General features: G+C 48.7%; 1 protein-coding gene across 1 annotated transcript in view; it reads right to left on the reverse strand.

Annotated features, from left to right (window-relative positions):
- LOC124087678 (adhesion G protein-coupled receptor E2-like) overlaps nt 1-22,143 on the reverse strand; it is a 28,159-nt gene extending 6,016 nt beyond the window's left edge. Inside the window, exons 1-11 of the mRNA XM_058576589.1 lie at nt 22,065-22,143; nt 21,772-21,891; nt 21,097-21,252; nt 15,043-15,189; nt 14,884-14,930; nt 9,918-9,995; nt 9,330-9,507; nt 6,673-6,780; nt 6,103-6,332; nt 5,726-5,890; nt 134-331 (exon numbers count right to left, since the gene is read on the reverse strand). Coding sequence (XP_058432572.1) covers nt 134-331; nt 5,726-5,890; nt 6,103-6,332; nt 6,673-6,780; nt 9,330-9,507; nt 9,918-9,995; nt 14,884-14,930; nt 15,043-15,189; nt 21,097-21,252; nt 21,772-21,891; nt 22,065-22,143 — 1,506 coding nt within the window. The remainder of the gene's footprint in view (nt 1-133; nt 332-5,725; nt 5,891-6,102; nt 6,333-6,672; nt 6,781-9,329; nt 9,508-9,917; nt 9,996-14,883; nt 14,931-15,042; nt 15,190-21,096; nt 21,253-21,771; nt 21,892-22,064) is intronic.
- Nucleotides 22,144-24,920: the final 2,777 nt, after the last annotated feature.

A 24,920-nucleotide genomic window follows, 5' to 3' on the forward strand; every position in this document is an offset into this window, starting at 1 on the left:
ATCCGTCAACGTGAAATGGGCATTTGACCACCTCTGGACTTCCCTGGGGCCCAGGCTGTTTGATTAGGAGCCGGGGCAGCCTGGCTCCTGAGTTCAGCACCCCTGGGCGGGTGGGGCAGGGACACCTGGGTACCTTGTGCTGGGTTCTGTCGATGGCCGTGAGGAAGAGCAGGTGGGCCAGCAGGAGGCAGAGCGAGAGCTGCAGGTGCAGGGAGGTGCTGGTGTTCTGGATGGCTCTGCACAGGAGGAAGGTGAGGGCCGCCAGGACCAGGCACAGCAGCGACACGCCCAGCCCCACGCAGGTGATGAAGTCCAGCACAGGGTCCTTGTCCTGGGGCAGAGGGAGGAGCCTTCACAGCCACGTGCCCTTCTCTGGGGTAGGAACCCCTCCGCTATCTGTTATTTGGTGCAGCAGATTCAGGAATGGAGGGACTGGGTCCAGGTGTGAAGCTGATGGGGCTCCAGGTTCAGAAGGTTGGACTGTTAGGTTTTCTGAATGGAGCAGGTAAGTGGCTAGAAGAACCCAGATGTGTAGAGTCCTTAGTCAAGGAGGAGACTGGGATTCCTGACTTTGGGGCACAGTAAGGCGGCATGTTGTTATGTAAGTGTGTGTGAATCCCTTGCTGAGTGTCCCTCTGTCCCTGTCCCACAAGGCCACAGGGCAGAACCTGCACCTCAGTGTCCAGGCATTAACCTCCCATCCCAGACATCACTGGCCTCAATCCAGCTCTGCCTGTTCCTTACTGACCACAAATCCCTGTGTAGTTAGAATTAGATACTTGGTTAAAAATAAAATTAATGATAACAGTAGCTTAAAGTTCACCTTTCCCCCATTTCTTTCTGAAAGTCATCTTAAAGCCATGAGGATATTTAAAAGCCCACCATCTATTTCAGTGTAATTGAGGGGAAGAGGAGAGAAGAGGAAAGAGGGAGGGGAAATGTTCAAATGGAAATGTTCAATGGTAAAATTTCAAAGCAGGCGCATCTGAATCACGTGCACACAGGTGTTGTTTGTGGGATTTTGTTTTTGCAACATATCTGTAAATTTGAAATGGTTTCCCAAGAAAATGTTTGAAAACAAAGTACAAACCCTGCAGGTGACATTTGTGCATGCTACATTTAAGACCCTGATGTAAATACAAAATTGGGAAATTAGGAGGCAGGACAGGGGAGGACCAGAGGGAAAGAATGACACCTGATAAATGAAACAGAGGCAAAACTTTCAAAATGATGCCTCTGGGTAAAGAGTAATGGTGTGGTGTGTTCTCTTTTCATTTCCTCATGGTTTTAAGAGGACTTGGAGAAATAGGTGGGAAAGTGTAAATTTTAAGTTACTATCATCATTAATTTTTCTTCCTTTAACCAAGTATCTGATCTATTTCTTCTATTTTTTGTTCTTGAAATGTATCAAAAAATTGAAATTGTTTCCTAAGAAAGCACTTAAAAATAAACGGTCCTCCAAGTGATATTAACATGTGCTGAATTTTGAGATCATCTGATGTAAAGATAAAATCTAATTTCTATAATATATAAAAAGCTCTTGGCTGAGACCTTTGTCATGCTCATAGTCACAGGGTGTTCACAGTAAATACCCATAATGTGAGCTCACCTAAGAGTCTGAATCTGGGGAAGCAGAAGTGTCCACTCATTTGGATATAGGAGGAGGAGGTAAACAGCCCCCAGTCCAGCCATCCTCTCTGACTCCCCTGACCCCCTCTGACCTCCACCTTCACCAGACCTTCCTTTTTTGTAAACCTGGAACCCGACCATGGTTGACTTACAGACCCTGGTGGTAAGTAGAATTCTAACTTGGTCTTCATATGTCCACCCCTGCTGTTACACAAACCTTCTCCTAATTATTAAATTCTCTGATAGACTAGGTGTTGCTGTAGAGGGATTTTGCAGGTGGAATTTAGGACTCGATCTGTTGACTTTTAGATTAGGGAGTTTATTCTCCTGATCTGGTGTAATCAAGCAATTGCTTTAAATATCTGGTTCTTCCTGGGAAAACAGATTCAAAACTTGAGAGGGATTCTATATAAGGGACATTTTCATGCTGGTTTTCAGATAGGAGCATTTTGTGAGAAGGCCAACCAGGGGTCATAGGAGAGGAAATGTGGGTGGCTCTTAGGAACTGAGTGTGGTCCCCCCTGACAGCTGCTAAGAGAAGGGAACTGAACTCTGCCTGCAACCAGGGAGCTGGAGGAGGGCTGCAAGACACAGAAGAGACTGCGGCCCTGAATGATATGATCTTGTCAGTCTTTTAGAACCTGTACAAGGAACTCATCCCCCTGTGCTGGGTTGCTGACCCACAGAAACCGCAAGGGAACAAATTTGTTTTACTTCAGCAGCGACATTTGCATAAGTGTGTTTTGCAGCAATCAATGCTGAAGGCAGCCTCTCACCTGCACATGGTAGTGGACCATGAGGACTGCAAAGCTGCTGAGGTGGGTACAGTGGCAGGTGGTGCTGCCACCTCCGGTGCTCACTGTCCTGCAGCCTGCAGTGGTCCAGTGACTCCCATTCTGGCTGTGGTCCCAGAAGACACAGAGCACCTTGTGCCTTGGTGCAAGGGTCACTGGCTGTAGTAACAGGACAGGGGTGTGAGCTGGTCTTCCTGCGCTCAGAGATGCTGACCCAGGAAGGGTTGGCTTTCCTGTGTGGGGTGCACCTGTGGGGAGTCCCCCTGAACCTCAAGGTTAAGAGGACAACGAGGGTGTGCCTGGGCCTGGGGCTCTTCCCACACCATGGTCTCCCCACCCCCCACTCACAGGATGGGAGAAGGTGAAGGTAACTGATGAGCTGAGGTTCTGGGTGTTGTTGCTGCTCAAAAAGGCTGAGATCACATCTGAGAGCAGGACAGACGAGACTGTTGGCAGCAAGTCCTTGTGTGTCCCTTGGGGAGCCACCTGCTTCTCAGGCTCCAGGACCAGGGGAGCCTCGTCCAGCAGCTTGGCCATCCCTGGGGTGGAGACCAAGCCCACCACAGAAGGGCCTGCAGGACGAGGCCATGGGTGAGTCTCAGGGTCTCCGCCAGGGCCTCCTCCTTAGATGGCCTCTGCTCCTTTTGAATTGTTGTATTATAATGATACATAATAGTGGGACTTGCTGCTCCACATTCACACGTGCACTCAACAGAATGTGGCCTCATCACTCCCCAAAACCTCCCCTTTGGACGCTCTTCTAGTGACCTCTTCCCACCCACATCACCCTTTAGTCTTTAATTCTGTATTTTTTCACATCCTTGGGTATCTTTTCCCACCCTGAAACCTCTTCCAAACAGTATGGTACTGGTGTAAGGTGGACATCCACCTTCTCCCCATCTCAGATGTTACCTGTGTAATAAGATTCCTGTGCCAGATTCCAGTTCAGCTGCATCTTTGCCTGATTCAGACTCAAGGTGACATTGCAAACTCCGTGTTTCTGTACCTCTAGGGACAGTTCTATGAGTCATGGGAAGAAGAAGAGTTATGTTAGGAATATATATGTGTATAGTGGATATTGAATATCTACATGTGTATATCACATATATCAAGGACCTATGTGTAACTTCCAATTCACTATAACCACACACATGTATATGTATGTGTATATATAGATACATAAGTGTACACATACATATATGTATATAATCCTTTGTAATTTCAGATTTTAAATATATATGTGTATATATATGTGTGTGTTGTATATACATATGTGTGTATACATACATTGTATGAAATCTGAAGTTGTGAAGAATTTTAACCATAGGAGCAATTGTGCACCAACATATTAGATAACTGAGATGAAATGGACACATTCTGAGGGTCACAGAAACTATCAAAACTGACTCAAGAAGAAGTGGAAAACTTGAAGAGACCTATAATGGGTAAAGAGATTGAATCAATAGTGAAAAACCTCCTACATGAACATGAGAGATCAGATTTTCACCAAATTCATATGGCTGAATTTCACTAACCATATAGGGAAGAATGAACATGAATTCTTTCTAAACTCTGATTACAAAAGCATTATTCTAGGTGAAAGAAGCTAGAGGGACAGGTCACACTTTGTATGATTGCTTTTTACTAAATGGTGGAATAGGCAGCTCCATTAAGACAGCAAGCAGGTGAGTGGATGCCAGGGTTGGGGTGGGGGGGAGGAATGAGGGATGAAAGCCGAGGAGGCACTGTGTTTGATTTTGGAGAAAAATGTCTTAGAAATGAAGGTGATGGCTGCATCAGTTTGTGAATGTTCTTGATTCCAACGGCAGGTGTGAATGTTCTTGAAATGTCGAACTGGTGGATTTTATTTATATATTTTATTTTTTGGTGAATGATAAATGGTGAACTTAAATGGTGAATTTTATGTTATGTGAATTTTACCACAATGAAACAAAGCATACTTAAAAAAGATTCATTTGTATTCTTCCACATTAGTTTTCTGAATCTATTTCTATTTTGCTACCTACATGTGTACTATTTTTGGTTTTCTGTCTTTTTCACTGTTGTGATTATTTATGTGAGTTACGTTGAGGTACAGTGTGGCCACTCAGCTCTAGTGGGATCAGAAGAGGATGAGGCAAGGAACAGGGGCTGGCGCAGACCCAGGGACTTACGTGTGCCTGCAGAATAATTGAAGGTTGATGTCCCCTCAGGCAGACCCCTGCTCAGGTGAGTCAGGGTACTCTCCAGACCTGTCAGCAGGTGAGTGGCCACATTGTGCTTCTGTGAGGGAGGCAGGGTCTCCAGGTCCCCAGGGGTCTCCAGCAGCTCATCCACCTCCTGCATGATCCCCTGGAGGGATAAGGGCACAGAGCAGGTGGACAAGGACCAGAAGCACCACACAAAGAGCTTGACAACTCAGCTCCAGAGAGCAGACCAGATACTGTCCAGTTGGGGATAGTGAGCATGGTTTGAGACTCCCTAGGTGGACCTTACTCATCAGAGGTCAGCCCTGGTTCGTGACTGTCAAGAATGACAAAGACCAGGATGAGAGCAAGAGGACTGACAGTGCCCATGGGCATCCAACAGTGTGTGTGGATCCCAGTGTCCTTTTCCACCTGCCCTGGGAGAGTGGCCAGCTCAGAACAGGATTTCACTGTGCTTGGGCCTGTTCCCCTTCTCCCAGACCAACGATGCCCCCCTCCTTCTGTGGGAGGTTTCCACCTGCTTCCCTGCATCCTGCCCTTACCTGGATGGTGTCGTTGGCCACAACTGGCTTGAAATCCCTGTGCAGATTGTTAACTTTGTCAAAGAAATGGGAGAGACTCTGGGGAGGTGAGAAGGGGAGAGGTCATGGGTGGGTGGGAAGCTCAATGTAAAGGGGTTGACAGGGTGCTGCCCCAGGGATTCCCACCTCCTTGTCCTGGCTGGGGTGCTCACCTTGCTTTTGACTTCAGGGGGCAGAGGCCTGGTGAAGAAGGCCTACAAGAGGTCATATGAGAAGAAATGTGGGTGGCTTTTAGGAAGGGAGTGTGGTCCCCTGCTGAAAGCTGCTAAGGGAAGGGAACTGTATTCTTCCTGCAACCAGGGAGCTGGGAGGAGGGCCATGAGTCCCAGGTGAATCTGCAGCCCTGGTCAATGCGATCATTTCAGCCTTGAGAGATCATGTGCAAGGAACCTATCCCCCCCCTGCACTGGGATGCTGACCCACAGAAATGTGAGATAACAAATTTGTTTTACTTGAGCAGTGACATTTGCATAAATCTGTTTTGTAGCAATCCATGCAGAAGGCAGCCTCTCACCTGCACATCATAGCTGGCCATGAGGATTGCATGGCTGCTGAGGTGGGTACAATGGCAGGTGGTACTGCCATCTCTGGTGCCCAATGTTTTGCAGCCTGCAGTGGCCCAATGACCACATCCATTCTGGCCATGGTCCCAAAAGACACAGAGAACTTCACGCTTTGGCTCAGAGGTCACCAGCTATAGGAACAGAACAGAGATGTGAGCTGGTCTTTTTGTACTTGGAGATACTGACCCCTTAGTGCTGCTTTGGAAGGGCTGAATTTCCTGGATGGGGGGCACCTGGGGGAGTCCCTCTGAACCTCAAGTTTAAGACAGACAACAAGGATGTGCCTGGGCCTGGGGACCTTCCCACACCATGGTCCCCCCCACCCCACACTCACAGCATGGGAGAAGGTGAAGGTAACTGGCGAGCTGAGGTTCTGGGTGTTGTTGCTGCTCAAAAAGACTGAGATGACATCTGAGAGCAGGACAGGTGAGACTCTCGGCAGCAAGTCCTCATATGTCCCATGGGGAGCCACCTGCTTCTCAGGCTCCAGGACCAGGGGAGCCTCAGCCAGTAGCTTGTCCATCCCTGGGGTGGAGACCAAGCCCACCACAGAAGGGCCTGCAGGACAAGGCCATGGGTGAGTCTCAGGGTCTCCGCCAGGGCCTCCTCCTTAGATGGCCTCTCCTCCTTTTGAATTGTTGTATTATAATGATACATAATAGTGGGACTTGCTGCTCCACATTCACACGTGCACACAACAGAATGTGGCCTCATCACTCCCCAGAACCTCCCCTTTGGACACTCTTCTAGTGACCTCTTCCCACCCACATTACCCTTTAGTCTTTAATTCTGTATTTTTTCACATCTTTGGGTATCTTTTCCCACCCTGATGCCTCTTCCAAACAGTATGGTACTGGTGTAAGGTGGACATCCACCTTCTCCCTATCCCAGATATTACCTCTGTGACCAGATTCCTGTGCCAGATTCCAGTTCAGCTGCATCTTTGCCTGATTCAGACTCAAGGTGACATTACCATCTCCTTGCTCCTGCACTTTTACGGACAGTTCTATGAGTTATAGGAATAAGAAGAGTTATGTTAGGAATATATATGTGTAAGTGAATATAATATATGTACACATATGTCACATGATATACACGTATTTGTTTAACTTCCCATGTACTATAATCACACATATATTCAAGTGTATATAAAGACACATATATATGTATATAATATTTTGTAACCTCAGATTTCATATATATATATGTGTTGTGTATACATGTAAGTACATACACACATGTATATGAAATATGAAGTTATGAAGAATTATAACAGTAGGAGCAATTTTGCACCAACAAATTAGAAAACTTAGATGAAATGGACAAATTCTTAGGGATGCAGAAACTACTAAAACTGACTCAAGAAGAAGTAGAAAATCTGAAGAGAACTATCACGGGTAAAGGGATTGAAGCAATAATGAAAAACCTCCTAAATGAACATCTGAAATCAAATGGTTTTGATTGTGATATTAACCAACAATATAGGGAAGAATGACAACTTTTTAAACTCTTTCAAATAACAGAAGAGAGGACACCACCTGGTAATTCCTGGAGGCCAATATTACTCTGATGCCCAAACCAGATAAATACATCACAAGAAAAGAAAATAAGAGACTTTATTGCTTATGAACACAATCTATAACAAAATATTAGGAATCAATTTAACTAAGAAACTCAGGACTTGTCCTTAGAGAACTGGAGAGGGTTTTGAAAGGAGACCCTAACATGAACACCTCATGTTCATGGATTGGGAAACATTATATTGGTAAGATTGAGACATTCTCCAAAGAGATCTACATGGTCAATGTCATCCTATCAATGTCCCAACAGTCCATTATTATAATTTGCTTAAATGGAAAACTCACTTGAAAACTAACACGGAATTGTAAGAGTTCCAAGTAGTTAAAGTGTGGTTGAAAAGAGCAACAAAGGGGGAGGACTCACACTCCTGATTTCAGAACTGATGGCCAATGAGAGGAGCCCAAAGCAGAGTGGTACTGGCATGAACACAGAGGGAAAGGTGAGCCCAGACATAAACCAACACCTCTGAAGTCAATTGGTTTTTAGCCAGGGGACCAAGACTATTGAATGGGCATAAGAACAGTCTCTTCAATGATTGATGAGGGATTACTGGATATCCAAGGAAAAAGAAGGAATAGGGACCCCTACCTCACACCACACACACAGATTGACTCAAAATAGAAGAAAGGCCTCAATCTAAGTACTGAAGCCCATAAGAGGACCTTGGATTTGGCAATGGATTGTTAGATATGACACTGACTGTACAACAATGAAGGAGGAGAAAGTATATAAAGTAGACTTCCTCAAAATTGAAAACATATGACATTAAAGTGAAAAGATTATCACAGATGTGTAAATATAATCTATAGGATGGAGAAAGCATTTCCAAGTTGCACGTCTTATAATGGTCTACTGTCAAAATAGATGAAAAGTTCTTATGACTCAAGAACCAAAGGACCAACCCAATCACAAATGCACAAAGGATCTGAACAGACATTTCTCCAAAAAGATACACAAATGGCCAGAGGCACATGAAAAGATGCTAACCATCACCAGTCAACAGGGAGATGCAACTCAGACTGGCAATGAGACATCGCCTCACATGCACTAGAACAGACGTGATAAAAACAAATTAATCAGAAGTAACACTCTTTTCCAAGGCTTTGCACCCCTCTGGTATAATATACAGTAATACAGCCACTTTGCAAACAGTCTCGTGGTTCCCCCCAAAATTGAACCCAGAATTACCATGGTACCTAGCAAGTCTACTCTTTGGTAGATACTCCAAGAACTGCAAATAATTATTCAAACAAACACTTATACATCAATATCTTTGCAGCAGTATTTACAACAGCCAAAAGGTGGAACCAACCCAAATGTTCATCAGTGGCTGAGTGGGTCAACTCAACACCTATAGGATGGAATAATACTCAATTGTGAAGAGGGATGGAGTGATGCTATGCCATGCTCAACTGCATTATTCTAGGTGAAAGAAGCTAGAGGAACAGGTCACACTTTGCTTTACACTAAGTTGTAGAATAGGCAGCTACTTTAAGACAGCAAGCAGGTGAGTGGATGCCAGGTTTGGGGGAGGGGAGGAATTAGGGATGAAAGCTGAGGACGCACTATATTTAATATTGGAGAAAAATGTCTTAGAAATGGAGGTGATGGCTGCATCAATTTGTGAATGTCCTTGATTCCACTGAAATGTAGAACAAGTAAATTTTATTTACGTATTTTATTTTTTGGTGAATGATAAGTGATGAACTTAAATGGTGAATTTTATGTTATGTGAATTTTACCACAATGAAACAAAGCATACTTAAAAAAGATTCATTTGTATTCTTCCACATTAGTTTTTTGAATCTGTTTTTATTTGCTACCTAAATGTGAGCTATTTGTGGTTTTCTGCCTTTTGCACTGTTGTGATTATTTATGGGAGTCATGCTGAGGTACAGTGTGGCCACTCAGCTCTAGTGGGATCAGAAGAGGATGAGGCTAGGAACAGGGGCTGGCGCAGACCCAGGGACTTACGTGTGCCTGCAGAATAATTGAAGGTTGATGTCCCCTCAGGCAGACCCCTGCTCAGGTTTCTCAGGGCACTCCCCAGGCCTGTCAGTAGGTAAGTGGCCACACAGTGCTTCTGTGAGGGGGGCAGGGTCTCCAGGTCCCCAGGGGTCTCCAGCAGCTTGTCCATCTCCTGCATGATCCCCTGGAGGGATGGGGGCACAGAGCAGGTGGACTTGGGCCAGAAGGACCACACGAAAAGCTTGACCACTCAGCCCTAGAGAGCAGACCCAGACACTGTCCAGTTGGGGATAGAGAGAGCATGGTTTGGGACTCCTTGGGTGGCCCTTGCTCATCAGAGGTCAGCCCTGGTTCGTGACTGTCAAGGATGACAAAACCCAAAGACCAGAATGAGAGCAAGAGTACAGATAGTGCATGGGGGAGTCCAACAGTGTGTGTGGCTACCTGTGTCCTCTTCTAATTGCCCTGGGAGGGTGGCCAGCTCAGAGTTGGACCCCACTGTGCTGGGGCCTGTCTCCCTTCCCCCAAGACCAAAGCTTCCCCACCTCCCTCTATGGGAGGTCTCCCCCTGTTTCCCCTGGATCCTGCCCTTACCTGGATGATGTCCTTGGCCACAGCTGGCTTGAAATCTCTGTGCAGATTGTTGACTTTGTCAAAGAAGTGGGAGAGACTCTGGGGAGGTGACATGAGGGGTCATGGGTGGATGGGAAACTCAGGGCCAAGGGGTGGATGCTGGGCCATGCCATGATTCCCACCTCCCTGTCCTGGCTGGGGTGGCTCACCTTGCTGTTGACTTCAGGGGGCAGAGGCTTGGTGAAGAAGGCCTACAAGAGGTCATATGAGAAGAAATGTGGGTGACTCGTAGAAAGGGAGTGTGGTCCCCTGCTGAAAGCTGCTAAGGGAAGGGAACTGTATTCTTCCTGCAACCAGGGAGATGGGAGAAGGGCCGTGAGTCCCAGGTAAGACTGCAGTCCTGACCAATGTGATCATTTCAGCCTTGAGAGATCATGTGCAAGGAACCTATCCCCTGTGTGCTGGGTTGCTGATCCACAGAATTGTGAGATAACAAATTTGTTTTATTTGAACAGCGACATTTGAATAAATCTGTTTTGCAGCAGTCAATGATGAAGGCAGCCTCTCACCTGCACGTTGTAGCTGGCCCTAAGGATTGCATGGCTGCTGAGGTGGGTACAGCGGCAGGTGGTGCTGCCATCTCTGGTGCCCAATGTCTTGCAGCCTGCAGTGGCCCAATGACCACATCCATTCTGGCCATGGTCCCAAAGGACACAGAGAGATTCCTGCTTTGGCTCAGAGGTCACCAGCTGTAGGAACAGAACAGAGGTGTGAGCTGGTCTTTTTGTGCCTGGAGATACTGACCCCTTAGGGCTGGCTTGGGAAGGGCTGAATTTCCTGGATGGGGGGCACCTGTAGGGAGTCCCACCGAACCTCAATTTTAAGACAGACAACAAGAGTGTGCCTGGATCTGGGGCTCTTCCCACACCATGGTCCCCCCCACACCTGCACACTCACAGGATGGGAGAAGGTGAACGTAACTGGCCAGTTGAGGTTCTGGGTGTCCTTGTTGCTCAAAGAGACTGAGATGACATCTGAGAGCAGGACAGGTGAGACTCTCGGCAGCAAGTCCTCATATGTCCAATGCGGAGCCACCTGCTTCTCAGGCTCCAGGACCAGGGGAGCCTCAGCCAGTAGCTTGTCCATCCCTGGGGTGGAGACCAAACCCACCACAGAAGGGCCTGCAGGACGAGGCCATGGGTGAGTCTCAGGGTCTCCTCCAGGGCCTCCTCCTTAGATGGCCCCTCCTCCTTTTGAATTGTTGTATTATAATGATACATAATAGTGGGACTTGCTGCTCCACATTCACACGTGCACTCAACAGAATGTGGCCTCATCACTCCCCAGAACCGCCCCTTTGGACGCTCTTCTAGTGACCTTTTCCCATCCACATCACCCTTTAGTGTTTAATTCTGTATTTTTTCACATCCTTGGGCATCTTTCCCACCCTGCGGCCTCTTCCAAACAGTATGGTACTTGTGTAAAGATGGACATCCCACCTTTTCCCATCTCAGATGTTACCTCTGTGAGCAGATTTCTGTGCCAGATTCCAGTTCAGCTGCATCTTTGCCTGATTCAGACTCAAGGTGACATTGCCATCTCCTCGATTCTGCACTTTTACAGACAGTTCTATGAGGTGTAGGAATAAGAAGAATTATGTTAGGAATATATATGTGTATATGTGAATATTGTATATGTATATGTACGTCTCATGATATACATGTATTTGTTGAACTTCTCCTTTACTATAATCACACATATATTCAAGTGTATATAAAGACACATATATATGTATATAATATTTTGTAACCTCAGATTTCATATATATGTATATATATATATATTGTGTGTGTACATGAGTGCATACACATTTGTATATGAAATATGAAGTTATGAAGAATTGTAACAGTAGGAGCAATTTTGCACCAATAAATTAGAAAACGTAGATGAAATGGACAAATTCTTAGGGATGCAGAAACTATTAAAAGTGACTCTAGAAGAAGTAGAAAATCTGAAGAGACCTATCATGGGTAAAGGGATTGAAGCAATAATGAAAAACCTCCTAAATGAACATCTGAAATCAAATGGTTTTGATTGTGAAATTCACCAACAATATAGGGAAGAATGACAACTTTTTAAACTCTTTCAAATAACAGAAGAGGGACACCACCTGGTAATTCCTGGAGGCCAATATTACTCTGATGCCCAAACCAGATAAATACATCACAAGAAAAGAAAATAAGAGACTTTATTGCTTATGAACACAATCTGTAACAAAATATTATGAATCAATTTAACTAAGAAACTCAGGACTTGCCCTTAGAGAACTGGAGAGGGTTTTGAAAGGAGACCCTAACATGAACACCTCATGTTCATGGATTGGGAAACATTATATTGGTATGATGGAGACATTCTCCAAAGAGATCTACAGGGTCAATGTCATCCTATCAATGTCCCAACAGCCCATTAACATTATAATTTGCTTAAATGTAAAACTCACTTGAAAACTAACACGGAATTGCAAGAGATCCAAGTAGTTAAAGTGTGGCTGAAAAGAGCAACAAAGGGGGAGGACTCACACTTCCTGATTTCAGAACTGAAGGCCAATGAGAGGAGCTCAAAACAGAGTGGTACTGGCATGAAGACAGAGGGAAAGGTGAGCCCAGAAATAAACCTACACCTCTGAAGTCAATTGGTTTTTCAGCCTGGGGACCAAGACTATTGAATGGGCATAAGAACAGTCTCTTCAATGATTGATGAGGGATTACTGGATATCCAAGAAAAAAGAAGGAAGAGGGACCCTACCTCACACACACACACAGATTAACTCAAAATAGAACAAAGGCCTCAATCTAAGAACTGAAGCCCATAAGAGGACATTGGATTTGGCAATGGATTTTTATATATGACACTGAATGTACAGCAATGAAGGAGAAAGTAGATAAAGTAGATGTCCTCACAATTCAAAACATCTGACTTTAAAGTGAAACGATTATCACAGAGATGAAAATATAATCCATAGGATGGAGAAACCATTTCCAAGTTGCATATATCATAATGGTCTCCTGTCAAAGTAGATGAAAAGCTCATACAACTCAAAGGACCAACCCAATCACAAATGCACAAAGGAACTGAACATTCATTTCTCCAAAAAAATACACAAATGGCCAGAGGCACATGAAAAGATGCTAACCATCACCAGTCATCAGGGAGATGCAACTCAAACCGGCTATGAGACATCTCCTCACATTCACTAGAATGGCTGTGATAAAACCAAATTAATCAGAAATAACACTTTTTTCCATGGTTTTGCACCCTCTGGTGTAAAATACAGTAATATAGCAACTTTGCAAACAGTCTCGTGGTTCCCCCCAAAATTGAACCCAGAATTACCATGGTACCTAGCAAGTTCTTGGTAGGTACTCCAAGAACTGCAAATAGTTATTCAAACAACACTTATATAACAGTATCTTTGCAGCACTATTTACAACAGCCAAAACGTAGCACCAACCCAAATGTTCATCAGTGGCTGAGTGGGTCAACTCAACACCTATAGGATGGAATAATACTCAACTGTGAAGAGGGATGGAGTGATGCTATGCCATGCTCAACTGCATTATTCTAGGTGAAAGAGGCTAGAGGGACAGGTCACACTTTGCTTTACACCAAGTTGTAGAATAGGCAGCTCCTTTAAGACAGCAAGCAGGTGAGTGGATGCCAGGTTTGGGGGAGGGGAGGAATGAGGAATGAAAGCTGAGGAGGCACTGTGTTTAATTTTAGAGAAAAATGTCTTAGAAATGATGGTAATGGCTTCATCAGTTTGTGAAGGTTCTTGATTCCACTGAAATGTAGAACTGGTGGATTTTATTCACATATTTATTTTTTGGTGAATGATAAGTGTTGGTATTAAATAGTGAATTTTATGTGATGTTAATTTTACCACAATTAAACATAGCATACTTAAAAAAAGATTCATTTGTATTCTTCCACATTAGTTTTTTGAATCTGTTTCTATTTTGCTACTTAAATGTGTACGATTTGTGGTTTTCTGCCTTTTTCACTGTTGTGTTTATTTATGTGAGTCATGCTGAGGTACAGTGTGGCCACTCAGCTCTAGTGGGATCAGAAGAGGATGAGGCAAGGAACAGGGGCTGGCGCAGACCCAGGGACTTACGTGTGCCTGCAGAATAATTGAAGGTTGCTGTCCCCTCAGGCAGACCCCTGCTCAGGTGTCTCAGGGCACTTGCCAGGTCTGCCAGCAGGTGAGTGGCCACACAGTGCTTCTGTGAGGAGGGCAGGGTCTCCAGGTCCCCAGGGGTCTCCAGCAGCTCATCCACCTCCTGCATGATCCCCTGGAGTGATAAGGGCACAGAGCAGTTGGACTTGGGCCAGAAGGACCACACGAAAAGCTTGACCACTCAGCCGAGAGAACAGACCCAGACATTGTCCAGTTGGGGATAGAGAGAGCATGGTTTGGGACTCCCTGGGTGGTCCTTGCTCCTCAGAGGTCAGCCCTGGTTCGTGACCATCAAGGATGACAAAACCCAAAGACCAGGATGAGAGCAAGAGTATAGACAGTGCACCTGGGCGTCCAACAGTTTTTGTGGCTCCCAGTGTCCTCTTCCACCTGCCCTGAGAGACTGGCCAGCTCAGAGCAGGACCCCACTGTGCTTGGGCCTATTTCCCCCCACCCAGAACAAATCTGCCCCCCTTCCTCTATGGGAGGTCTCCACCAGCTTCCCCTGGATCCTGCCCTTACCTGGATGGTGTCCTTGGCCATGGCTGACTTTAAATGCTTTTGCAGATTGTTGACTTTGTCAATGAAGCAGGAGAGACTCTGGGAGGTGAGATGAGTGGGTCACAGGTGGGTGGGATTCTCAGGGCCAAATAGTGGAATAGGCAGCTCCTTTCTCTCATGGCCCTCATTTGGTGGACAGGGTGCTGTACCAGGGATTCCCATCTCCGTGTCCTGGTTGGGGTGGCTCACCTGGCTGTGGACTCCAGGAGGCAGAGGCCAAGTGAAGAAGGGCTTGACTGCAGGGACAGGACAGTGATTCATTAGGAGGAGCATGTGTGTGGGCATGTGTGTGCATGCGCTGGTGTGTGTGGGGTGGAGGAGGTTCTGGGGTCAGGGCAGGCTGGGTACCTTTGCAGATGTTGTTGTACATGCCATTGATGCTCCCAGGAATCGGCTCCCAGCCTGGGAGGCAGTAGCACCAGTACCACCCACAGGTATTGGTGCAGGTGGTGGAGTGGTGGCACTTATGCTCTCCGGAGCTGCACTCGTCCACATCTGGGGACATAGACCGAGGGGTAGGTTCCCGCTGAAGCCAGGACCAGTGTTCTCCACCATCCGAGCTCCACCCCCTTTTCCCCCATTAGTGCCCTGCCTGGGCTGTGGTGCTGCCACCTAGCGACCTACACACTTGCATGTGTGATGAGGAGTGTGTGAGGCCTGATGCACCCCATGCCTTCTCTGTACTGATGCAGGTTGTGAGGCTGCAGAAACATGTCACCCCAGTTAGTTTTTGCTGCTTCCCAGGTCCCTCCACAGCCTCTTCAGAACCCCTGTTCCTTTCCCAGGACCCTGGTCTTTCCATACAGCCCCCTGGATACTTTGGCCAAGGTATGTACACATGGCACAGTGTGCACCCATAGGGACCATGTGTCCTCATAATCCCCTTGATCCCCAGTTTAGCCCTGTGTACCTCTTACATTCATGCACCTTCCCTTTTCCCTCTGTGTACCTGGCACTACCATCTTCTCCATGGATGGGTCCTGGCTCCTGCCCACCCACTGCTGGATTCCACCTGGCCCCATGGATGCTGGAAGCAGATTTCTTTGCCTAACCACCTTGCCCTGGAAGGAGGCGAATCCTGCTCATGCGTGGAAGTTACTCCTCCTGGGAATCACGTTGTCAGGCCAGACCATGGCAAGGACCAGAGCAAGTTGTGTGGAACTAGCTTTCTTCTGAGTGGCAGGGACATGGCCTCCAGGAAGACCCAAACCCTCTGGGCAACTCCTTAAATGGGTGCAGATGTGCTCATCTTTTAAACACATAAGAAGAGTCCAGCACCCACCATGTTCCAGGCTCTCTTACAGGCACTTGTAATTTTCATAATCCTCCTGGAAGACACAGGAGGTAGGCACTGTAATGATCACCTTCATGATACAGATGGGTAGACCAAGTTCAAAGAGAGGTAGTGATTTGACTAATAACATGCAGCTAACAGGTGGCACAGGCAGTTTTTAGACCCAGGCAGCCAGATGCAGAGCTGGTCCCTGGCATGCATGCTACCCTGCTACTGTGCTGGGCAATAGGAACATGCACATCTGCCTCACACCAGGGCAACACTCCTGTAACCAGGGTTCTGCCATCTAGATGTCACAGGAAAGGGTCTGGCAACCTCAACCCTGATGATGGGGAGGTGGGGGAAGGACCTACCTTGCAGCTGTTCTCCTCTTATTAATAAAGGATTCTTGGCTCCAGAAATGAGCACACAGCCTGGGCTGTGCATGCAGCAATTATGCCCTGTATGATCTGGCCGACTGCAGATTTTCCACAGGGCACTCTCATGGCCCTCATTTGGTGATGTCTGCAACATAACGGGTCAAAGGCTCACCTCCCAAAGTTGTGCTTTCTCTCAGGGAAGAGACCCTGGTTCTCAGCCTGACCCTGCTGTGAGACACACACAGACCTAAGACCCCAGGTGGACCTCCTGAGGCCGGGCTGCTCTGGAAGTCCCAGGACCACTCTGCTCTCTGGAGCAGAGCCCAAGGACATGTGGGTTCAGATTCTGTGCCACGGTGGGGCCTGGCAAGGGATCTACATCTCGTCTCCATCCTGGAGTGGCAGAGGGAGGCCCAGCCATTCCCTGGACCCTCCCCTGTGGGAATCTTTGCACCACTGGGGTCCTACAGGTGGTCTACGCTCAGGGAGAAGGTGGCAGTGATGGCCACTCTTTATGCCTAAGCAGTGAGGGGTAGGAGATCATGGCCAAGGGCTTCCCAGAGTGACACTCATCATTAACACCTGAGGATAAAGCCAGGTGCTCAGAAACAGAGCAAAACTGGGCACATCCCATGACTTGACTTCAGAATCTACTGGAAAGCTGTAGTGACAACACAGTGTGGTTCTGTATGGGGACAGACACACACAGCCACAGAGCAGAACAGACAGCCCAGAAAAACCTACGTATTTCCAGCTGATTGTTGATAAAGGTGCCAAGAGCCCACAATGGGAAGGACCCTTAAGTAAAAGGTCTGGGACCCTGGACATGCCAACCAGGAGGACATCAGACCCTCCCCTCACACCACATAAAAATCACCTCAGATTAAATAGTGAAGGTCAGATTGGAGCTGCCCAGCTGCTTAGCGGAGAGCACAGGGGAGAGCTGCGTGACGGTGGCCTGTCAGTGATGGTTTGGACGGGACCCAAGGCACAGGCAGCAAAATACAAACGGACCAAGGGGATCGTAGCCAACTAACAGCTTTTGAAAAGCAAAGGAAACAGTGGACAGAGTGAGGGACAACTCAGGGAACGGGAGGCACACTCACAAGCCACGCATCTTATTAGGTGTCAATATGCAAAGTATCATGAGGAGCTTGATCAAGCAACTCAACAGTAAGAAACCCGCTCACCCCATCCGCAAATGGGCAAATGACCTGAACAGACACTTCTCAAAGGACAACAGGAGAAGGGCCCAGAGGCCCAGGAGAAATCCCGTGCCATCGCCAATCCTCAGGGGACTAGAAATGAACTGTAGTGAAACATCAACTCACACCAGCTGGGTAGCTGTTGGGGAAGCCGGATGTGCACACGGGTAGCCAGAAGTCAGAGCAAAGGACAATATGCACACCATGGCTGGGAACTTAAGTGAGCCCCGCTGTGATGGAAGGCAGTGGGGACAGTCCTCAGATATTAAAAGTAGAACTGCATGGGATCCAGAAATCCTTCTTCTCGGTTTGCACGCAAAGGAAACCAGATCAGAATATTGATCTGACCTCTATCTATCAGTAGAGAGACGAGTATGCTTCATGTTGCAGCACTATTCCCAATAGCCAAGCTCTGGAGTCAACCGAGGAGTCCATCCATCCACAGGAGAGTGAATAAGCAGAAAACCCACCCACAAGGGGATGCTTTTCAGCCTTAAAAAGGGAGGAAACTCTCAATCACAACAACACAGGTGAACCTGGAGGACATATGTTAAGTGAAATAAGCCAGGAACAGAAGGACAAATACCACACGGTGTCACCTCCACGTGGGACCTGAACAGTCAAACTCCTGGAAGGAGAGGGTAGCATGGTGTTTCCCAGGGGTCTGGGCAACAGGAGGGGGTTGGAGAGATATGCATCCAAGGCACAAACTTCAGGTAGGAGGAGCTAAGTTCAAGAGATCTATTGTTCATATTTATTTATTTTTGGTACCAGGGATTGAACACTCTACTACTGAGCCACATCCCCAGCCCTCTTAATTTTTACTTTGAGGCAGGGTTTCACCAAATTGCTAAGGGCCTTGCTTGCTAAGTGCCAAGGCTGACTTTGAACTTAAGATCCTCCTGTCTCAGCCTCCTGAGCTGCTGGATCCCAGGTGTGCACCACTGGGTCTGGCCAATGTTCTATATTCTTGAAAATCACTAAGGGATTAGATTTGAAGTGTTCTTACCACAAAAATCAGCACCTGAGGCATTGCATATGTTAATCAGCTCCCTTTAGCCTTCCCAGTGGGCATGCATGTTTCAAAACATCCTTCTGTACCTGATCAATATGTACAATATTTTTATTTGTCAATTAAATAAATACAAAAAAAACCAGGAATATATTCCTGGAGACGGATGACTGAGATGCCTGTGTAACAGGATCAGTGCCACAGAACTAGTATACTGGAGTGTGGTTAAAATGATAAGTTTTATGGTATATAGGTTTTATTAAAATTTCTAAAACCCTGCCACTGAGCAGCAGCAAGAAGAACTAAAGTGAGGTGCTCAAGCAGGTGAGGTGGCACATGCTGTAATCCCAGTGACTCAGGAGGCCAGGGATGTGGTTAGTGGTAAGGCCCCAGGGTTAGGTCCCCAGGACCAAAACAAACAAACAACTAGAAAACAAAAAGCCCCAGGTGCCCAGGCCCCAGCAGGTCCCACCTGCCTTTCCTCACAGTGACACAAATGCACCCTTGATCGTCCCCAGGAATCCCCCAGCTCCTAGTGTGGCACTCAGAACTGTGGGTGGACACTGACAGCCTTTCCAAGGTGCCCAGCTTGTCTCCGGGGAGCCTTGCTGTCACCACCCCTGGAGGAGGTTCCCCCTTATCAGAGATGGCCACAGACAGGAAATGAGGAAGCTTCTGGAAGCAGCTCCCAGCTGAGGCCTGGGGGTGTTTCCTGGCATCTTATCTCTCCTGGTCTCTCAACGTGAGGGGAACATGCTCAGGAAGCAGGTCCCCTTTGAGTGCCACAGGGACCCACAGGACAGAGGCCTGAGGTGAATGGCCAACACAGCAGCCTCAGAGAACCCAAGACAGGAGTGAGTGACAGCTCATGGCAGATGGCCCTGGGTGTCCCAGAAAGGGGCCAAAGATTCCCGGAGCCCAGAGGATTCCTGGGGTCAGGATGTGGCAGGGAGGGCTTCTGGTCTCCTGGACCCATTTTTGCACCTGAGGATGCCCTGCTGGGACCCCTCATCCGGGCTGTGTGGATCAACAGCAGGACGGGTCAGGACAGGGGCTGATGCACCCTTAGAGCTCTTGTCAAGCTCCCACGGGGCGATCCCAGTCCCCTCCCCTGTTCCTAGCTGGTAGCAATGGCTGCAGAGGTGTGGCATAGGTGGAGGGGAGGAGGTGGGGTGTGGTCTTGTGGGGACAGTTGGGAATGAGGTGCAGCACCCCCAGGGGACCTTCCACCAACTCCCACATTTCCCCACATCCTGGGCTCAGCCTCCCCCCGCCAGCTCCCTGGGTTCCCCAGTAATGAGCCACTGAGAGCCACCACCTCATGGGATCTCTGGGGCTCCAGGCTCCTAGGGGCAGATGCAAGGAGGGCTCCAAGAGAGGAAGTGGTTTTGCTGATCTCATGATGCTCACGGGTGGCCATTCCAGGCTTCGGACCCAGGGAGCTGATCCCTGCCTCTGACCTTGGCCGTCACACCACCCTCCCTCTCTGTGCTGCTGGGACAGTGGCCTGGAGTGGGCACCACCTGTGTCAACCAGGGCCTTGGCCCCTGGATGCCACAGGATACCTCTGTCCCAGTTCTCTGGCTGACACCCCTGGATCTGGACCCAGGGAACAATGCTGAGGTGCACGTGGGCTGGAAGCTCCCCTCCACCCCAGACCTAAGGGCAGGTGAGCACAACTCATGGGGCCCAGGCCCTGTTCAGCTCAGAAGCCATTGCTAACAGCACTTTCTGGGAGCCAGGACCTGCTCAGTGCCTTTGAATCTCATTTCCTTCCTTATGACTCTCCCCTCTCCCCCTTTCTTCCCCTGGTGCTGGGGACTGACCCAGGGACTCACACCTGCTAGACAAGTGCTCTACCACTGAGCTTCGGCCCAGTCCCAGGACTCCCCTTCTGCAGATGGACACACTGCAGCACAGAGAGGTGAGGTGACTTGACTGAAGTCACACAGTGAACCAAGAGCAAAGCTACCTCTGGTTTTGGATTTGTTTTTCTGCAGTGCTGGGGAGGGAGCCCAGAGCCCTGCTCATGCCAGGCAAGCACACCCCAGCCTCTACCTTTGTTTGTAGCTTTACAAGATAGGGGCTCCTTCCTGTGGTTTTCTTTTTCTTTTCTCTCTCTCTCTCCCACTTTTCCCTGCTAGGGATGGGGTCTCTCTGTTTCCCAGGCTGAGTTGGACTCCTGGGCTCTAGTGATCCTCCTGCCCCAGCCTCCCAACTAACTGAGGTCACAGGCACAGGCCACTGGTGCCTCCCATTTTTTTTTAAACAGAAAACAACAATGATGTTGTGTCATCTCACATGTCCACAGGGTTTCCTGATAAGCACCCTGGCCATCATCACAAGCAGAGCTATCAGAATGGGGCCAAGCAGCTGGTCCCAGAGTGTCCTGACCCACCGGCGCCTCTCACACTGGTGACAGGTGCACGCACAGCTGCCCCATCTCAGAGTCCAGGTGCTGAGAGTATAACTGGGCGTTGTCCCCAGATCAGCTCAGGTGCCCTGAACTGCATGGGGCAGGGTGGGCCTTACCTTGATATGTGTTCTCACTCGCATTACTGAATGTTTTTGCCCCAGAAAGAAGCTCAAATCCTGGGAAGCACGTGCAGTAGTAGCTCCCCTGCACATTGTGGCAGTCAGCAAAATATCCACAGGACACTTTATGGGGCAACAAACATTCGTTGATGTCTGCAACATAATAGGACCAAGGGTCACCTCCCAAAGGTGTGTGGTCTCTTAGGGAAGAGACTCCTGTCCCCTACCTGACCCCCCAGCTTGGGGTCTGATGTTGAGTTAGTATCTTTTGCACAGAATCCTGGGACGCACTGCTGAGGCTATGCTGGGCCAAGCCATTGCTGAAGTCCACACAGTCTGATCTGCTCAACACAGTCCTCTGACTAACACTCCCAGGGGACAATTGGACAATTGGACATTGTCTCCAGGGGACAATGCCAAGGTAGTGTGTGGGCTACAAGCTCAGTGTCACCCTCCCAGACCTAAGGGCAGGCTGAGACCAACTCCTGGGGCCCAGGTCCTCTCTGTGCAATTCCCTGGTCTCTCTGCCATCTTACTCTTTCCTTTCTCTTTTCTGTCTTTGATGATGGCCTTGAGGTCAAAGGCTCAGCCCTTGACCATTACCCATGACCCCACTGGCACTGGGCACCTGCAAATTCTGATGTGGCTCGGCCCCTCCCCCATCCTCTTTACCTTCACAGATCTCCAGGGGGTCAGTGAAGATCTCTGTAGATGAAGAGGCAAACCCCGGCTTGCAGCGACAGGCAGTGGCGTTGACACATTCTGAGTTGAGAGGGCACCGGGGGTTACAGGCTGTGTGGGCACAGACTGGTCAGAGTCTGGGAGGGGGCAATGTGGTCCCAGAGGAGGTCCCAGGAGGTGGGGAGATGCCCTGAGACTCCCTGCTCAGGCCTCTCCTCCCTGGGCTGCGGGTGCAGGGCCCCTCCCAGGCTCTGGCTGTGGACATGCTGCTCCCCCACACTCACGCTGAAAGTCCCAGGCTCCGGCTCTGGAGAGACTCAGCAGGACACACAGCAGCCCTGTGACACAGAGAGGGCGGGTCATGGGGCCCAGCAGGCAGAGGAGGCTGGAGGTGATGCACTGGAGGGCAGGGGCTGTGGACCCTCCTGGGCTTGGACCTGGTTTACTCCTCAAAGGGACCCAGGTGGCGCCTCCTGGAGGGTATGGGGGATGGGAAGGGGGCTGAGCCTGGCAAGCTCTGGGCTCCAGCCGTGGCTCTCCTGGCCTGTGGGTGGGGGACTGGAGTCTGGTGGCCCTGGTTCAGACCCTGGAGCACAGGCAGACTGTCTCACTGCCCTGCCTCAGTTTCCCTTTCTGTGGAGTGGGTACAAGATGACACCCACGTTCTAGGGTCATGTGGGAACAAACCCCAGTGTTTCAGGGTGTTTACCACCATCGCTGACCTTTAGGTGTAGGAAGGGAGGGTCTGGGCCAGCTGTTCTCTCAGGTCCCCTACCTGGCCCTGTCCAGGTGCTCTGGCCCTGTCCCCTTCCTGGGACACACACCACACTAGCCTCCTGGCCTGCAGCTGTGGTTGGAGCACCTGAGAGCCACACCTGCCACCACCACTGTCAGCCTCATGGCCTGTCCTGGGACCCGTGGTGCCCTATTACCCCCCCAACAGGAAGGTGCTGTGGGCAGGTGCTGGGCTCAGGCTGGGGGCCTCCTCCTGCTGTTCCTGCCTCTGAGCAGCTGCCCCCTCCAGGGCACATCCTGGGGACTCTCCTCAATCAATGGGGCCTTAGGTACATGAGCCTGTTGCTGTTCGACAGAGAGACAGGCCAGGAGTCAAGGAGAGTCTGGTTCTCAATCCCTAAAATAAAGTCTAGGGGTATTGGTGGTTCCTTCTTGGTCAGTTTATCTAATGCGCTGCCTGGACAGCTGGTCAGGCTCTAAACATTGCCGTGAGGCCTTCATCAGAGGAGACACCACTGAATGTGAAGACTGCAAGGAAAGCAGGATCCCCTCTCCTGTGTGGGCTCATCTAACCCATGGAGGCCCTAAGAGACCAAGACTGGCCCCCTGAGGAGGATGGAGTTCTGGCCCAGACTGCTTCTGGACCTGAGATGGAACATCAGCTCCTCCCTGGTCTCCATCCTGCCACCTCCTCCCTGGTCCCCATCCTGCCACCTCCTCCCTGGTCTCCATCCTGCCACCTCCTCCCTGGTCTCCATCCTGCCACCTCCTCCCTGGTCTAACAGCTCTTTCCTGGTCTCCATCTTGACGCTTCTTCCTTGAGTCTTCATCTTGCCATATCTTCCCTGGGTCTCTTTCTCCATCCTACACCTCTTCCCTGTTTTCCACCTGTTCCTCTTCTCTGGGACTTCATTCTGCCGCTTCTTCCCTGTCTCCATCTTGTCACCTCGTCGTTGGTCTGGATCCTACCACCTCTTTCTTGGGTCTCCATTCTTCCACCTCTTCCCTGGATTCTTTCACATTTGCCCTGGGTCTGCATTCTGCTGCCTCTTCCTCATGTCTGTCTCTTCTCTGGGCCTCTATTTTGCTACCTCTTCCCTGGTCTCCATCCTGCCACCTCTTCTCTGGGTCTCCAATTTGCCACCTCTTCCCCGTGTCTCCATCCTGACCCCTGTTCCTTAGATCTTCATCCTGCCATCTCTCTTCTTCTTTCCATCCTGCCACCTTTTCTCTGGTCTGTATACTGCCACCTCTTCCCTGGTCTCCATCCTACCACCTCTTTTCTAGGTCTCCATCTTGCCACCTCTTTCCTGGTCCATCCTGTCATCTCATTTTGGGTCTCCATCCTTCCACCTCTTTTCTGGGTTTACATTTTGCCACCTCTTCCCTGGGTCTCCATCATTCGACCCCTTTTCTTGGTCTCCATTTTGCCAACTCTTCCTAGTCTGGATTCTGTGCCTCTTTCCTAGTTTCCATTCTTCAACCTCTTCCCTGGTCTCCTCCTGCCACATACCCAGTATAGTCTGCACTTCTCAGCCTCTACAACTGCATGAGCATATCCTTAAAAAAATCATCCTTCCCTCTTTCTGTATAGTGCCCTATTGGTCTTATTCATCTGGAGAATCCTGCTGCAAGTGGGGAATATAATGACAAATCCCTGCTAAGTCCCAAAGTTTTCCCTAAGAGTAACTTTCTAGGAATAAATTTCTCCTTTGAGAACTTAATTTTTTAAAAAAGAGCTGATATCTTTTAAAAATACCCTCCCTGCTCTCCTTTACAGGGACAGTGAGAAAACCAGTCAAAAATGAAGCAAAGGACTTGCTGGTGGCTCCTAGCTCCCTTTCTTGCCTGTCACATGGTCACGATTCCACTTACCGTGGACCAGTCTTAGACATCTGCTCCTCATGGTGCTGAGACCAGCCAGCCTAGTGACGGTGGCCGTTTGGTTCTGGTTAGAGTTCAGAGTGCTTCCTGTTTAAATATGACTCGTGACGAAGTTGACCACAGAGAAGAAATCACAGTCTGGTTGCTTTCTTCTTCCTATCAGTTCCCTGGTGAATTTCTCAGAACTCAGAGGTTTGTTTCCAAATATTTGCTTAGTATGGATAATAATCATGCTGAAGATCTCCTTGGACATGACTTCCATCTTTCAAGACAGGAAGGTGGGACACTGTGTATTAGAAGCTCAGGCATGAAGGATCATTCTCCTGGTCTTTTTGCCCCATTAGGACCTTGGTTTAGAATGAATAGACTTATCTATTTATTGCCTATCACTAGACTTACTTGTATAACTTACATGAAAACAAGGCTCATGATTAAATATAGAACTCAGGGCTTCAGTAGATGGCACAGGAGAAGTCAAACAGCCCAACATGTGACTCTCCTCCGGGGCAGGGAGAAGGTGA

This window comes from Marmota monax, unplaced genomic scaffold, assembly GCF_021218885.2.
Source record: "Marmota monax isolate L192 unplaced genomic scaffold, Marmota_monax_Labrador192_F-V1.1 WCK01_AAM20220418_F8-fsc00021, whole genome shotgun sequence".
In the NCBI taxonomy this organism is placed as follows: domain Eukaryota; kingdom Metazoa; phylum Chordata; class Mammalia; order Rodentia; family Sciuridae; genus Marmota; species Marmota monax.